The 18071-nt window shown below is 44.8% G+C and overlaps 1 protein-coding gene across 2 annotated transcripts in view; it reads right to left on the reverse strand.

Annotated features, from left to right (window-relative positions):
• Positions 1-12349: 12349 nt before the first annotated feature.
• LOC141923941 (potassium voltage-gated channel subfamily KQT member 1-like) overlaps positions 12350-18071 on the reverse strand; it is a 507315-nt gene continuing 501593 nt past the window's right edge. For both annotated transcript variants that reach the window (XM_074825677.1, XM_074825676.1), the window contains one exon: positions 12350-13675. In XM_074825677.1, coding sequence (XP_074681778.1) covers positions 13520-13675 — 156 coding nt within the window. In that variant the 3' untranslated portion in view covers positions 12350-13519. The remainder of the gene's footprint in view (positions 13676-18071) is intronic.

Raw genomic sequence — 18071 nt, forward strand, 5'->3', positions numbered from 1 at the left:
GGGGCATTCTAGCCAGCAAGCCACATGAAAATGATAGACAGTTGCTGAAATCAAGAGAACTACAAAGCAAAGGAACAAAAGCATAAGTAAGTGAATCATTAGGCTGGGCTCAGAGACGTGACATACCAAGTGCTGTGCCTCCTATAAATTTGGTGAGTTGATGATTTACCATAGCAGGGCTTTTCAGTAAAGAAAATGAAAACTTCAGGAGGGCTCTTCAGTTCCAAGAAACAGCACCAAGAGAAACATACCCTTTGTGTCACAACAGCTGACTTGGTATTAAAAGCATTGATACCAGTGAATGAGGCTGGAAGAGGCTTCAGACTCTCTCATTCCTATTAGGGTTTAAAAGCACTAGTGCCAGATCCTGCAGTTCTTACTCAAGCAAAGCTCCCATTGATGTGTTCTTAATCTGGAAAAAGTCAACATGGATATTTATGGAGCTGTAGTGCCTAGGGGCTCTAATAAAAACTGTGCTAGACATTGTACCTATATTTAGTAGCAGCCTGTTCATGTCTCATAGAACTTGTGGTCTGCATAGACAAGACTGATAAAGCAGATATGGGGTAGGAATTGCTGTTATTCCTGTTTTACAGATGGGAAGTGAGGGTTAGAGATTGCAGGGGGATTTTCAAAGCCACATAGTGATGTTGGATATTTATTTCCCATGCATTTTAAAGGGAACTGGACGTACAGATGCCTTGGTTGTGTTGAAAGGCTCAGCCAAACACAGGCATCCCAGTTTTGGCGGGATGACGGGAAGTCTGTGACGGATATGTAATTAGTTTAGATCTAGACATTCCAGGCCAGTCTGCTACGCCAAGAACATCCATTTTTGGAGAGAGTTTGCCTCAAGTAAGGGCTGCAGAATTCTGACCTATGGACAATGGCTGCTATCAGTCTACAGATATAAAAACAAATAGGTAGAAAACTGAGTGAGAGGGAAATGGGAACCCACAGAACCTTGATTACTCTGAAACCTCCTTTGTCTTTGGTGTGTGTGGCTGCCCCTTCTTGCCTGTTGTGGAAGCCACCTGAAACCCACCAAGACTTGACTTCATCGCAACTGGATACCTAAGCCCAGGCTGGTTAGCTGTAGGGAACACTTTTAAGTGAAATTTGGCAGCTGTTCCTGGAGCATCTAGATCCATAGAAACCTAACTTGTCACAGGAATTTCCAGGCCAGTGACAGCCACCATGTCTTGGAAAGAGCCCAACAAGGCAAAGAAAAGAGCTTGGAAAATTGGAAAGGGTTCAGAAAAAAGCTCACCAAAAGCCTAGGAAATCTGCCTTACGTTGAAGAGTCGTCAAAAGCTCCATGTGTTTACTCAAGGGAAGGCTACAAAGTGATTTAATAGAAACATCTGTATGGGCAGTGGCTTTTGAAAAGAAGCAAGGTGTTTTTTTCTTAATTTATCTGACCCCTCTCTGTAAGATTCCATGACTGAAAAGTGCCCCTGGACAAATTTAGGCACAAAATCTTATTTATTTTGAAAAAGATTAATTTCACCACTAGAACAGGAGATTCTCCATCACTGAAAGATTTGACAGAAAACCTGAAGCTTTTCTCAAAGCCGTGCCCTTAGCTAGGCAGAAGAGTTCAGTTTGATCCAGGAATTACTTTGTGAGGAGCAAAGGGCAATGCTGTGTAAGAGTGAGGCAAGATGGTCACCGCACTTTTCAAACTCACAAGCTGGGAAAGTCACATAGAAAAAGAATTTTATCGGATACTGTCTTTAAAATTCCTGTAGTATTTCTTTAAGGTTGCATATTTTTCATCCTCATACAAAAGCCTTCTTGGATTGGAGCTCTTGCAGTGTCCTGCAAATTTATTAGCCAGCCATTTCAGGCTAATGAAATCAGTCAACATAATGGATACAACACATACCTAAATATAATCAAATTAAGAATGCAGGCTCTTTCCTAACTTTGGATGAGATCTGGAGAGGCCCCAGAAAGGATTGTCTAATGTATTTGAGGTCACTGCAGGGCCCGATTTTCAGAAGCACTTAACGTGTGGCCATCCCTCTTGTGCTATTTGTGTCCCAGCACAGGTCAGCATCCCTTGAGCTGTACTCTTTGGGAAAGGTGGTCTCATTTCTGGCCCTGAGTACTCAAAAAGATGGACCTGTGGTTTGCAGGTGCTCTTTCCCAATGGGATTCAGCTCTTAACAGAAGTGTTGCAACTTAAGCTTGCTACTACTGAGCGTGCTCTTACTTGAATTTCCACATTTGAAGTGCTAGGTCTTTAAAGTCTCACTCATTTCTAGTTCTAGCTTGAATGGAAGTTTGCTTATATGTGAATATTATATTTTAAAAAATAAGATAAAAATAACAGCAGAATAATGGTAATATTAAAAGTCTGAGTTAGCAAAAAAAGGGGATCAGATGCATGAGTGGAAATAATTACAGTGGCTTGTGAATACAGAGCCACTCAACTTCCATTTTACGCTGCATTTTGCTGCTCCAAAAATTCCAACTGTCATTAGTGGAGAAGCCCTCGATCCTATACAAAATGAAAGGACTGTAACTTGTCCTTTTAGAGCCCTTTTTTTCCCCTCTCCTAATGGATCATTTGGAAGATAGAAGAAAGGCCAGAGCAAGGGGAGAGGGGGGAAAAAACCCGAACCCAAATACCCATCCAGCACCCCATGACTATTGAGGGCCAAGTAGGGACACCATGCACTGTCAGCTGCTGGGTTCCCCTCCGCTTGCCTCCTCCCCACCTGTTCCCAGGCCCCTCCGCAACTGTGAGATGGGATTTCAGCAAGCGGTATCCTGGAGGATGGGGAGGGGGGGGACAAGCCAGGGCAGGGGGGATGACGGGAGGGAGAGCATGACCAGCCAGGCTGACACATCCAGGATGAAATGTCCAGGTGCAGGGAGTGGGAATAAAAAAAAATTTAAAAAAAAAAAAAAAAGAAGAAAAAAAGAAAAGGCTTGCACTCGCACGCGCACGCACACAAATCAATAAAAAGTGTAATGCATCTTTCTTTAATTAAATCCCACCCTTGAATTCGCTGGGCAGCCCCGGCCGGCGGTGACCTCTGCCCCGCTCGGGTTTGTTGACTGGCGCAGCTGTGAGTAAATCACCTGCTGGTGCGGCTCTCCAGGGCTTTAAAGGTCATCTGTCAGCGGCTGCTGGGGAGAGATAAAGAAGAAAAACAGAACCAAAAGTCTGAAAAAAAAAAAAGTCCTTTATGAAAGCAAAGCCGTCAGAGCGTTCTGCATCCAACCTTTCCACTGTTTAGCTTGCTGGCACCTGGGGGTGGGGGGGATTTTTATTCATCCAATTCTCCCTACTTTTTTACATGCATTTTCCAAAGTTTTCAGCTACTTTTATAAACCTTTTGTTTTAGGCTTTTCTTTCCTGCAGGGGAATCTGTAACCCCTCTTCAACATCACTACTGCGTGCCTGAGAGCCAGCTCAACCCCCTGTGGGAAGGGGTGATGCTGCTTGAGTGGGGGGAGCAGGGGATCCCCTGCCCCGGCACCCCCGTCCCCAGTCCTCTGCCCCCCAGCACTCGGAACTGTGCCACGACACGGCTGGGTGTGCAGGACAGTGGTGGTGGAAAGGACACAGGGCACATTTCCCCCTCATTCTGGCATTTAGCTGATAGAGGCTGCAGTCAGGAGAGGCCTGGAGGATGCCCCCACGTCCCCCACTTTGCTTGGGAGCTGCTTTTAAGCCGAGGGGCTCTCCCTGTTGGTGCTCGCCTGAGCTACGGTGCAGCTGCACTGCAGCTGTGTCCATGCCATGTACCCCATTGATCTAGAGCTTGATCCCATGCCTTGACTTCCCAGCTTGACCTCCCTCCTTCTTCACTACCGTGGACTTGGCAGGTGATGGGGACTCTTGGTTGAACCTGCTCTGCTGGTCTTGCTTGAGCCCTCTGGGACTGGGTCCTCGTTGGCGAGACCATGGCCTCTGCTGGCCTTGTTATCATCCTGATCATCTCCCCTCCTCACACGCAGCAGCCAGCCCTCATACCCCCTCACTCCCTGCTCCAGGTTACTTCAGGAGCAGCCAGAAGAAGCTATGAAACCTCAGCCTGCTGTTTCATTTCCAGCGATCCGTGGCTCCAGCGCCACAGTGCTTCTCCAAACCAGTCATGTAGATAAGGACTGCCTGTGGAAGGCCAAACACATGACTTCACCCAAATCAGAGAGCAGCTTGGGTGGAGAGGGGAGTACATGGAGCAGCTCCGTCCCAGGACATGAAAGAGCATGACTGTCATAGGTGATTCCTTGACACAAACCACTCCTTCAGGTATTTATGCTTGAAGGGATAAGCTGGTTTTCTGCTTATTGAACAGTTCCACTGTCACCTTAATTTTCATCTTCATGCAAAATGTTCTCAATGAAAATGATGTTTTTACAAAATGGGTACATGGGCAAGGCCCAGATAATTTGGGGGCTTTTTTTTCCACCTGATAATTACTGAAATATTTTCAATAATTTACCATTTTAATTCAGCACTGAACCAGCAGCAATCTTCTCAAGACTTTGATCAAGTCAGGCAGAATGTGCAGGTTCTGGTGCAATTTCAATTTTTTTGTTTCGGGTTCATTCATACATTAAACTCAAAGGGAGGCTTAGGGATCCGAGAACCCACTCAAAGCAATGCCATTCACAAAACTGATCACAGTCATTGGGCACCTCCATCATGTCTGTCTCTGTTTCCAAACACATGTATTTTCCATGGAATAAAAACTACTATCTGCCTTTGTAATATATGCGTTTTTCAGGCCACTGGAAAATTTTGACTCTAATTCAGAGTTCCAGTGAGGTTAGTGAAGCTAGGTGTTCTTTTAACCTACCAACCGTTTATTCAGACACATGGTAAGAGAGATCGAGACAAATTAATCTCTGGTGTAAGTCCATTGACTCCATTAGATTCATACCTGCACTGAATTTAGCCTGCTTCGACCACAGACTCAAGTACATAACCTCTCAGTGGGCTGTGCCTCTGCAGCAATTTTTGTTCTTGTCCCTAATGCTCTTCCTCGTAAGCCCCGTGGAGAGGAACGACTGTAGGCTGTCAGTTGCAGCCCTCTGGACTAGATCTTGGTTGATGCTGAAGTTTATTGCTATTGCTTTCCTAATGCAATTCCTAATGGGGAATAACATGATAACAAAGAGGAGAGGAAGCATCAGGACAGTAAAAGGGACATACGTGGCTCTAAGGATGGAGACTTTGTTTGGTCTTTTATTACACTCTGCTACTCTCTGACCAAAGCAGTAGCTTTCTGGGAGTTGGCCAATGGGGTTGGTGGAATCCAAGAGTGATGACACATGGTGTAGCCAAACCGAAGAATTTGGCACAGTACTGATGTGTCACAGGAGCTGTCCCTAGCTCTTCTTGGCCTCTTGACCTGCTATCAAACAAAGGGAAACTTGCACTTACAGTACCAACCATTAGAAGTAGAAAGGAGAAAAAAATCAATAGTTGGCAGAATCATTTGTTTAGCTTGGAAGAAATGAACTGTTTAGTGTTCCAGAAAAGGGAAAATTCTCAGCAAAGAAAACAAAAAGAATGAGGACACTGCATCAGGCAATTTCTCTTCTGCTGCAGGAATAGTGCATGAGAGCTTCCCCTACACCTTGTTGGTATAAAACCCAGCCCCTCCACCACAAACATTAAGCTACTTGAAGGGCCCTACTGACTAGGCATGGGATGGATCTATCTCTGCATCAGAAATGGTACAAGTTTCTCTCCATAAGGAGGACTGAAGCCATTTGGATCAAAACTCAGAAGTTACTTGCAAAGTCTCCCAAGTCACCAAATTTCAGGAGTGGAGTAGCTTCATGTTACACTGTAGGACAATGGCAAAGGGCAAAGCATAGACAGAGGGGAACCCTCACACTGCCTTTGCCTGCTGTCACATCACCTGTGGTGGCAGGGATGACTGAACCACGAGCTGGGCTGGCCTTAAGCAAATCATTTCTCACCTGACAAAGCAGAGGCCAGGAGAGGTGGCAAGAGCCCACTGTTGTCCCTTCTGCTGCTCAAGGACTTTGAACATCTTCACAACAAGTGGTACTCATGGACATCTAGTGCCATGCTTATCCGGCTATAAGCATTTCCATCTCTCAGGGGATGCTTTATTGAGCATTTCTTTCATCTTTTGTCAAAGAAAACAGCTTTTTAGACCTTTTTGGTGAGGGTTGTCTATAACCTGTGAGTTGGCCATTTGAAACACCGGGGACTTTGCTTGCCTGTAGCTTGGTCCTTAGGTAAAGTAGGTGTGAAATGCTACTAGGCTATTTGGCTATGTTTAGGCTCTCCTAACAACAGACCTGGCAACCCAGGGTACATGGCAGTAAAGAAGAAAAGGTACATTTCAGCTATTCATAAGAAGTGCTCAACAGGTATTTCTGAAATGTGAATTTTCTTTTGCCTCTAAGGCTGAGGTAAGTCTCTGGCAAATGCTTTATCAGGCATTGTTCTTGAAAAGTATGATTCTTTGGTTAAACAAAGAAAAAGCTCTGCTAGTCTGATTGGACAGACGAGCTATAGCAGCTACATTAATCATCCCCTTCCCTTCAGCGTCTGCCTCGGGTCGGTCCCTTCCATGCAGCTCCACCCACCCCAGGGGGAGATCAAATAACATCACGAAGATGAGTTAAAATTCTGTTCACAAACCCACATGTACCAAATCCAAACCCTGAGATGAACGGGTGCTCAGCCAGGAATCTAAGCAGAGACATTGTACTTTTACGGAGTCATTCGGGAGCCACTGTTAACCATAATAAGGGCTAAACACAACATAGTAAGTATTTTGGCAAAACAGCTCATTGTAGGGAAGACACTTTTGCTGTTTTACTCTTTCGCGTCTGACAGACACTGTTTACAGTAGGAGAGAGCACATGCACATCCCCAGCACCAATAGCAAGAATATCATCCAGAGCTCAGGGTTCTCTGAAGGTTAGAAAAGCATGTGGTGTGCAGTGGGAAAAAGGATAATGACCGTTAACAGGAGATTCAAAACATTAATTAGACTTTTTTTCTCTCTTTCTGTGTTTAATATTTCCAGCTACCTTTGACTGTCCCTTGACTAAGGGGTTGCTTTAACTAAGAAAAGAGGTTCCTCTTCGGGCAGGCTGAGAGGAACTCAACCTTTTTCCTACCACAGAGGTAGAACAATACCATCTTGTTTAGTTTTGCTGGCTGGGCTCTCCACAAGCTAGAAATGGTGCCTGAGATCTCCACCCGGGCTTTTCCTGGGCCATTACAATGATTTTAGCATGTAGTCCTTCAGAATACCAAATAATGCAATTTTGATGATTGAGATTCTTCACCCAGGTGACATTTTAGTCCCTAAAACATGCTTTTCTTTTTAGACGCGTTGTTCAGACTGCTTGGAAGAATGCCGAATGAGCTCTGCCATTTAGGGGCTCCGTGAGATACAGCACTTCCTAAATATATTTATGAGGGCAGACCTTTCAGGGCTTAGGTTTGAAACATCAGAGAAGAGAAAAACACTTGAGGTACTGAGAAAAGAGGCACTAAAAGAATCCTGCTCACTCTCCATAGCCAGTGAGCTGGGTGGGAGCTTAGTCATGGCCCTACAGAGGTGAGAAGGACTTCCAGCACAGGCTCCTCTGGTGATGCCAGGGCAAGGCAGGTGGAAGGAAAACCTCCAGGGCTAATAAATGGACTCACTTCTGAAATGATCAGCTGTGGCTGGAGAGTCTTTTCTCACTTTTTACTCTCCAGAGATGGAGAGAGCGTTCCAGATGAGGCAGCACATTTTTGATCTGTGACCCATATCGGCTGTTTTGGGGGCACAGTTACCTTTCTCAGGAATGAAAGCCCCCCAGCTGATGAAAGCTGAACTTTTTATCTTCCTCACTGCTGCAGCCTTATCATACGCAGGACTTTAATCCCACACATCACTTCAGAAATATCATCATTAAAGATCTGGGTATACATTTTGAGATAAGATTGGTTCATGATAATATTACTGACTGTGTAATTATGGAAATGAGAAAATAATCCCCTCAGGCTTTGTTGTAATGACTTCTGAGCATCTTGCATCATCACAGGCAGACAGCAGGCTTCAGGATGCCATGCATTATTAAAAGGAATGTGGAAAATCTTGTTTTGGTTGGTGTCGATGTCTCTAGTAAGGGAGGACACCATGTATCTTCACAGTGAAACTGGATCAGGTAAAAAAACATGTGATCTTTTTGAAAATAAATAGCTAATCTTTACTTGATCTCCTGTACTCTTGCCTTTTGATGCATTGGTAAACTGCATTCCTGACAGCCACCCCTGCTGATACTGTGGCCTTGAGAGACCTTGGCCACCTGGTCTATGCCTCTGCTCTGAATCAAAAGACAATGTGGGACCATTGCAAAGCTGGCTGCACAGTGCAGATAACTTCACTGGACCGTGATGCTTCATGGTATTATTACTATTTTACTGATACAAGAAGAGCTGCTGTAGAAATGAGCTTGCTGAATGTACATTTTGGTCAGCAGTTGGGTGTGTGATGTGTGTGCTGGACTCCCATCATGGAGAAATCAATAGGATGAACATCAGTGCACTAATGTCAGTAGAAATGGAGATGAAAACACACAAATGGACTTCTCTGCAAAGACTTTCTGTAATTTTGCCTCATGTTAGAGTCACTACTGAGAGGGAACACTTGATATCACACCCATTTTTACAAAGGATAATAAGGAGGACCCTGGGAACTGCTGAGCAGTCAGCCTCATCTTAGTGCCCAGTAAGATCATGGAAAAGATTCTCCTGGGAGTTATGTTAAAGCATATGGAAGACAAGGAGGTGATTAGAGACAGCCAATATGGCTTCACCAAGGGCACATCATGCTTGACTAATCCACTGGTCTTCTACAATGGAGTGACTGCATCAGTTGGGGAAGAACAACAGATGTCATCTACCTGGACATCTGTAAGGCCTTTGATAGGCTCCCCAATAACTTTCTTACCTCTAAATTGGAGAGATATGGGTGGAATATTAGATGGATAAGGAATTGGCTGGATGGTTGTATCCAAAGTGTTTCAGGTAAGAGTCCAATGTCAAAATGGAAACCAGTAATGAGTGATGTCCCTCAAGGGTCTGTACTGGGACCAATGCTATTTAACATCTTCATTAATGACATAGGTAGTGGGATTGAGTGCACCTTTAGCAAGTTTGCGGATGACACCAGGTTGAGTGGTGCAGTTGATACGCTGGAGGGAAGGGATGACATCAAGAGGGACCTGGACAGGTTGAGGAGTGGACCCATGTGAACTTCATGAAGTTCAACAAGGCCAAGTGCAAGGTCCTGCACATGGGTCGGGGCAATCCCCCAAATCAGTACAGACTGGGTGATGAATTGATTGAGAGCAGCCCTGTGGAGAAGGACTTGGAGTTACTGGTGGATGCAAAATTGGACATGAACTGGCAACGTGAGCTTGCAGCCCAGAAAGCCAACTGTATCCTGGGCTGCATTGAGAAGTGTGGTCAGCAGGTCGAGGGAGGGGATTCTCCCCCTCTACTCTGCTCTCTTGAGACCCCACCTGGAGTACCGCATCCAGCTCTGGGGCCCCCAGTACAAGAAAGACATGGGCTACAGCATGTCCAGAGGAGGGCCACAAAAATGGTCAGAGGGCTGGAACACTTCTCCTGTGAAGAAAGTCTGAGAGAGTTGTGGTTGTTCAGCCTGGAGATGAGAAGGGTCCAGGGACACCTTATTGTGCCTTTTCAATATATAAAGGGGACTTACATGAAAGATGGGGACAGACTTTTTATCAGGGCCTGTAGTGATAGGACAAGGGACAATGATTTTAAACTGACAGAGGGTAGGTTTAGATTATATATAAGGAAGTTATGGATGCCCCATCCTTGGAAGTGTTTAAAGCCAGGTTGGACAAGGCTTTGAGCAACCTGATCTAGTGAAAGATGTCTGTGACCATGGCAGGGATGTTGGACTAGGTGATCTTTAAAGGTCCCTTCCAACCCAAACCATTCTATGGTTCTATGAAACTCACAAATTTCGGAAAGATAATGCACAGGCAGAATTCTTCATGTAATTCCACCTTTGCTCTCTTCCTTCTAATGAACCTTAGAGGAGTTAGAGTTTTGGACAAGACCTCTAGTAATAATCTTCCATCCAGGATTTCATATAACTACTTAAATAATGTAAGAGTTAAACTTTCCTCTGCAGCTATACAGCATATTTATTCCCTGGAGTACTGCAGCCTGTAAGAGTAAACTCAGGCAAGTCAGGCAGTTGGATCAAGGAAGTAAACTCTGGGGGCATACAATCTTAATGAAAAATTTAATTTCTTTCCAATCACATGCAAGAATTATGACCAACTTCCTTTAGACAACTCTTCCAGAAGACACTTTTGGTGGTGTTTCATCCAACAAATCCATATTGCAGTTAGCAAAGTCAGTGAAACCCACCATGGTGCACCTGATGGTCTTCTGATACTGTTCCTTGAAGGCCTAGATCACCCCATGACTTCATAGGACTTGTGACTGCAGGAGGACTCCTCAGGGTGTTGGAATTTCCCGAAGCTCATCCCTATGCTTCTTCCCTGCTCTTTCCATTTCACTGTTGGTACATACACAATGACCTAGATCTGATGCTGTTATTGCCTGCTTAGTGGATGGTAAGGCCCGACAAAAACACATTGAGTAGAAGTCAGTTCTTGCCTTGGGAAATCATAGCCTGCTGCTGAACATTTGCTGATAGCACGTCTTGGTTGAGGGGCACTCAAAATACTCAAAATACATGCAAATGCCTTAATATGCAGCCTGTTCACTGTGCGAAACCATCTCTGCTCAGAAGAAGGGTCAGGTAGTATTACCAGATGGTCGCATGAGTGCTACTCCTGGATACTTTTACCTCTGGGCAATCAGAAGGATCTTGCTAGATGGCAACTCTTGTCTTAGCTGTGGGTGTGGAGACTTGCTTAAGTAAGGCTAAGCTATGTTGCTTTTATTTTTTTACCATTAATCTCTCCATATGGTGTGAAAATGGGTGTCTCCCACCAGTCTTCTTCCTTCCTCACTGCGGTGCGTTCAGGCCACACCCTTATCTCTCCATCGTGGCAACAGTGATGGTCACAGTCACGTGTTAGCGGTGCTGTCTGAACATGTTATGCCACGCTGCCGTGTTTGCAGTGGCCAGCTGTAAAGCGGATGGATGGCCAGCACTGCTGGATTGTCAGACCCTTAAAGTCTCAGGCTCTGGTCTCACTGAAGACTTGCTGGGGAAACTTTGGCTCGTGTTTAAAAAAAAACCCTGTGCACACACACACATACACGCACACTGGCACGCATTCCCTTTTTCTGAAGGGACCACTGTGTGACTCTTTATCCTTTCCTCCACCCACTCATCCCTTCTGACACTCTCTGTAGCTGAGACCACTTGTATTTTATTTAACTGAATTTTCCGAGGAAGGGCGTTTAGTGTGTTTTTCAGGCACTTCAGACTAGTAGCTGTTTCTGTATGTATAGTGCCTTAACACTTCTATTGAGACTTATTAGTAAGTAAAATACTGTTGCGTTCCTCAGTCCACCAAGCATACCCCTCACACAAATATCTGGAGTGTATCAGAAGGAAGTTTCACCTCGTGTTGGCCAGAGAAGTCCCTGAGCCTTTCTGCTGAAAGCTGCATGGCTCGTCTTCTGAACCTCTGCAGCAAAGGGATCTCCAGGGAGATTTTTCACCTGTGGCTGATGAAACAGTACCTACCTTTGGTGTCCAGTCGCCCATTTAGCTTGGAGTGGCCAGAGTCAGTGAGGTCATGTAAAGGACCATTGCAGAAGCTCATGACCCTGACTGAAAGCCAGGAGCAACTCAGTGCTCTGACAATGATTATTTACCGTTTTCCCATGTTACTTGCTGTATTTGGTCATGTTCAGTAACTCTGTAGTAATCAGACAAGATGGAACGGCGGCTTGTCAGCTGATTTAATTAAAACCACATTGCTTTTTTTTTTTTTTATTGCCTCTCACACATCATTAATATTCTGTCTAAGACGCGCCTGCAATCTAAAGATTGGAATCAGTCTCATTGTGCTCTTTCCAAGCTTGAATTCCCAGACACACAAACCTGGGAAAGAGTTTTAAAGGGACAGGTAATAGTTAGAAGCTAATTTGATTACATTGAAATGGACCAGTCATTGGTCCAAATAAATGCTTATTAAGGGACCAGTCTTTCAGGTTGCTTTTAAATGCAGTGCAGGCTTTGCTTCCATGGATATGAGTGGGAATAGAATATATTTAGGATTTCCCAGGAATCAGGTCTTTGCTCTGCAGACTTCTGCTCATTCAAATTGTTGGTTATGCAAATATATTAAAAAGACTTGAGTAAATAACACTGCACCCTTTTTAGCTTGGTTTATTATTTACATATTTAGCAAAAGTGTTGCACCGTCCCCTTTCTGGAGTGCCAGGTAAGATCCGTTTCACAGTGACAGTGTATCAGCCAGCGTATGCACTCGATTTACAGCCAGATTACAAGGAAAAAAAATAAAAATCTAGCATTTAAAATTATATACAGCAGTTTATTTAAACAGCGATTAACTTTCATCAACAGTATGTGCATTTCTGTTTTCTTTAAGAAACCCTGCCATTCTCAATCACAGCTGCAGCCCTCCTGCAGCACCCTGTTACTCAGCGACTTGAACCAAGGTTTACAGATATTTCACAGCCAATTACCGTACAGGTTTCTTATGTTAAAATTAAGGCAACTGGAGTCAACAACCGCTGCTGAATGAAGGTAAAAGCTTGAGAACATTTTGCATAACAGTCATCAGCGTAGCTGATAGCTATTACAGTGTTCTTGTGCAGTAAGCCTACGCAGATACTATCTCTCTTGCCTGTCTGTTCCAACATGCATCTCATCTCATTTGCAACCCTTTGCTTTAATTAGCTGAAGCCTTTGCTTCAGTCTTTCATATGTCAACCAGCCTGTGTACACTTCCATATTTTTAATCAGTAGCCTGTTGTCTTTACTTTGTCATTCGCACTAGCATATAAATCTGCCCTTCTTATGATCCTCACTGCTTGGTAGAAGTCAAAACATGCTGTTTAATTTTCCTGTTCACTGCTTTCCATTTGTTTCATGTTCAAATGCTGGCTCTTTTCCCCCTTTTGGGCATGCTGTGAGCACTAAACTTAGTGATTAAATGCCAAAAAACCAGTCCTTTTCCCCTTCCGCGCCCACAAATGGGTCATCCTAACCCTCGCTTGGATGCTTACCTCAACGGCGTGCCCTGTGTGGGTGCAGTCAGCCATGGGGCTAGCTGCATGGGACCGCCACAGGCTGGCAGAGGTTAGCTAACGATGGCTAATAAAGCAGGTGCAAAATTTATGATGTGCTCTCTTAGGGTCATGACTAGCTTCTTGTTGCTTCTTCTCATTTTTTTATTTAATCTACTACAGCAGAATAGTTCATTTCACCCACGACACAGCCGAATCCTGAGACACCAAGATTTAAAAATAACCTGATGGAAAAGAATGAGAGGGTGACATGTGGCTGTCCTCCGGCTTTCAAATTTTCCGGTTCACTGGGGGGGAATCCGAGGTTGTCTGTAGCTGTCTGACAGGTGGGGTGGCTGGCCCTGACATCTGCGCCTGTGGCTGATCCCCAAACTGAGCCTGGAGTGTGTTCAGGATGTCATCTAGCTTCTGGTCCATCTGCGTGACCTGTTCAGGAATCAGAAAGCAGACGAGCTGTCAAATGGTTGCACGTGCTTCTGGTGAGAGGCATTCCCTGGCCAAAAGCTCTGGATGGATAAAGCCTGGCAGGGAGGGTGGGCAGATCCTCTGAGTTTTGTCTAGTCTCTTGCTCTAGAAAGATCAAATGACGCTACGAAATCACAGGGAAGGGTGTAAAACCATGTGAAGTGGCAGCAGAAGGACAGGACATTGGCGGTCTGAGGACTTGACTGCTTGAGTCAGCCATTTTGTCTCTCAGCCTTTTCCCAGGGTTGCCAACTTCTCTCAGCGGTGATGCATCCTGCAAATATCTGCCCTGAAACTCTCCTTCGCTCTTCGGTTTATCGTGAATGTTTTTTCCCACTACCTCTCCCAGTGCTTTACCACCCTTAGTTGTAGGACATCATGCTTTCCATTACTGTCCTGGGAAACGAAACAGCTCCCTCCCTTCACACTGTAAATAGATGCCTCTGTGATACATGTTACAGTCAGAGATCCTACCAGATACGGTGTTTATTCCCATGCATTGTTAGGAGGATAGCCTACTAAAAACCACATAATAATACCAATGACTTCATTAAAAAAAAAGAACAACCGTTCCACAGGAAGCTCGACATGCTAATCCCTCCTCTCATTTCTTTGTTTTCCAGCTGAAATTTCTCAGGCACGGTCCCTAGGCAGAGGAAGCTTTTCTAATTATTATTATTTTTAACCAGGGAAAGGCAAATCTGGATTTTTAAAGGGATGCTGCTCTCATACGTCCTACTGCTTTTCCAAAATTCTGGGCTTTTTTAGGAGCACCAAGCAGGCGTTATCCCTTTGCACTGCAAATGACATCCTGCTCCCCTTAGCATCAGCCAGTGGGACAGGCTGGGGACTGCTGACTGCTCTAGTTTGCTCTAAAGGCACAACTGTGGCCAGCATCATGTAAGCAACTGGGATCACTTCTAATGATGCTCGAATACAGTGCAGCTTTGTGTAATAGATGAGCCCAAGAAAAATGAGCATTTTGAAGAACATTGGATGGTTCACTTTACAGTTATCTGCTGTGAAACTCTGAGCCTCTGAAAACTGTGATCTGTCCCAGTGGGTCTAATAAACTTTGATAGCAAACCTTTTAAACTGATATCAGATCTAAACTGAGCTTTCATTAAAAAGGGAGACAGAGAGAATGAAGAGAGAGAAGGATTCCAGCCTTTTTCTATGCAAAGATAACTTCGGAAGTAGCCATTGGCAGCATCGACTGAAAGTTTAGCAGGCTGAGATTGCTTTAAAAACCAAGGCAAAGAAAATCACCTTATCCGCTTTCCCCTCCTCTGCTGTTTCTCACTCCAAGCGTTGGCTCCCCTGCGGGCCCCTCAAACCTCAAGGTACCAGGAGCTTATTCAAGTTATATCATCTTGGCAACCACTATTCTCTCCTATATACAATCTGCTGGGGGAAGGAGGAGTGGAGTATCTCTCCTACCTCATGGAGGGAGACATGTGCTCGTCTCTCTTTCATTTCTCCTTTCATGACTGCTCTCTTCTAGTAGAAAAGCCCCTCTCCCTGCCTCTGCTTTGGTGTGGGTGCAGGTTATCTGAGGCAGTATTTTCAAGCAGCAAGGAGGGAGTATTTAGGGCATGGGTTAGGCAGCATGGCCCTTCACTATGATTTCTGCTCGAGTGCTTTCAGGCACAGTTATGAATCACTGAATACTTTCATTGCAGCCCCCCTGGGTGGAGGGTGGTTGTGCCAGGCCTGGCTTGTGATGAGTCACAATCAAACAGCAAAAATAAGATATAAAAAAGTAGATATTGATGCTCTTTGGCCAAGGGGCAGGGACCCCGGCCGAGGCTGTGTCTGGCTGTGCAGCCGCCTCCCAGCCAGCCCGACCCCGTGTTGTCAGTAACATCTCTGCCTTTTCCTGCGTCTAACGAGCTGCTCGGAGAGAGTGGTCCATGCTGCTCTGGCAGGTCTCTCCTTCTGGTGTGGTCACCGACAGCAGCACTGACAGTGCTCTCACCTCGGGCACAACAGCTACATATTCTGCTCAGCGTTAACTTGGTTGGAAATCTGGAAGTCACTAGTGGTTTAAGGGTTAAGCAGCATGGAATTAATTTAAAAACCACAGCCTTTATTTTCTCCTCCATTCTTGAAAAGCCTGTTTGGCTGATGCTGGTAATGACTCAACAGAATCTTTCTTAAGCAGAAATGTTGCACAGAGCAGAAACTAAAGCAGAACTAATACATTACAGTAGGGTAAAAAGAGGTGTAGGCAGGGAATGGGATCAGGCAGATGAAAGATCTTTTGGGGCTTTCTTTTGTGAGGCTTTGCTGATTTTGATCTGCACGCTTGATCTTAGATAAGCTATGCCTGCATATTCCATATCATTTAAACTTGCCGTATTTCTCTGTATTTTGCCAACTCAGTGAAAGAATGTGATGGGGAGTAATTTTATGCACTTTTCTTTCCAGGAGAAAAGGAGGGTGGAGAATGTAAATATTCATTTGTAGGGAGGGAAAATGAGAAATTCATACATAAGGGAGTAGATTACACTACACTTCTGTCACACCTTCCACACAAGGATCTGCAAACATTTCCTGAACATTAGCAAATGAAGCTGCTCAGTTCTGTGTCAACTGTATGCATGGGAGGGTTTTAATGATAATTTTTGAGATTAGAAGCAGGACCCTGCAAAATTAAGCAACCCATAAGAAGATGTGGTCAGTGGCAGACCTCTTCTAATCCTTAGCTTTGTATTTTAAATACAGGCTCAAGCCACTGCTTTCTGGCTTCAGATGCTCTAAAATATGCCTTACTTTGAACATGCAACTAGACTTGTAAAACTTTAGTCAGAAAGACAAATTCTTAAGTACCTTGTCAAATCAGAGCCTATTAAAAAGGGGTCAAATTTAGAGGCTGGTTAACCATGATTAAGGAGGGGCAAAAGGAGAGCTGGGGACACTTCAGGGCTTGACTGAAGTCAGCAGGATGATTTGCAGGATTAGAAGACTTTCACATGGTTGAAGGTTTTTCACAAGAGAGTCCTGGTTTTAGGTTTCTCCAACACCACCTAGCAGCTATTACTTTCCTTAAGCCCAAATGGAACGAGTTGCCGTTTTTGAGTAACACACCCAGGCAAGTGCGTGGGCAAAGGGTTAAATTGTGCAACATGTTTTTCAGCTGAGTAAAGTGAGAAGCCATCCAGGGCTGGCTGCAGAGTTTCCAGAGAGATGTGATACAGCCCTCGCAGGCTTGGTGGAGACAGGTGAGTTTGGCAGCTGTCCATGGGCAAATGGCAACAAAACTTCTGTTCTCCCACATCACAAAAGCGCTCCGGAGACGATCTATAAAATTGTTAAAATGCTTTTATATCCTTTCAACTGTCCTGTAGAAAGGAGACTTGCAAAAGCAGTTTAAAATATTACACTGTTGTTATTGGGGCTATGAGGTGAGCTGAAGGAGTGTTGAAATGTATATTCATTTTAACATCCCCCTGTGAAAGGGGGCTGGACTCCATGGTGACATGCAGGACTGTTAGACAAAGAAAATGTCTTGCAACCAGCTCCAGTGAGTCACAGCAAGCCATGAAGGGGAACTGGGTCACTCAACCTGTGGGATGCAGGGTGTCCCTGCCCTTCGCCTTGAGCTCCAGGGTGACTTTCAATAGCTATGTGCTGTTTGAGGCTGCTTTTGAGCCTGTGTTTGTGAAAGCTGGTGTCTCTAAATACCTCTTTTTACCTCGGTGGGCTCCTGCTGCAGAAATGCCTTTGAGGAGAAGGGGACCTTACGAATGGCAGCAGCATGGAGGAGGAGGGCTGGATCATGCTGGGGATTTGCCACATGCTGGACGGATTCCTAACTGCCCTGAGAGCTTTCTTTCTGACATGTTTTGCACACGCACACCATAAACAAAACGCATGTGTGGAAAACTGAATTGGAGTAGCCACATGGTCTCCCCCAAATCCTCGCACTTTAAGCCAGAAAAATCCCTCCCCTCAGGTTTTGCCTATCTTTTTAATATAATTTCTGGAGGCTGGGAAAGCCAGTATCAATTATGTGCACAACACACTGACTTGAACTATTTCCAGAGGAGTAGCAGAAGGGGAAGATGGTCTGATGGAGCACTCAAGTAAATCTGTAAACCCACAAACATGCTCATATGTTGCTAAGTAGGCGGAGCTTTGTATCAAAAGCTCCCATAAATCAAATAAAGTTCCTGTCACCTCCTTAAGGCTCTGCTCTCTCCCTGTCTGTAGCAGTCTTACATAAACTGATCAAAATGGCTGAGCTGTACGACCTTCATGCAGTTGTCTGCAACATGTCTGGGCTGCTGGTATCGGGGGTGCAGCATGAAATGGAGGAGGGAGAGAAGACAGCCCAATTTGTGTTACCAATCAA

This window comes from Strix aluco, chromosome 5 (assembly GCF_031877795.1).
Source record: "Strix aluco isolate bStrAlu1 chromosome 5, bStrAlu1.hap1, whole genome shotgun sequence".
Classification (NCBI taxonomy): Eukaryota; Metazoa; Chordata; class Aves; order Strigiformes; family Strigidae; genus Strix; species Strix aluco.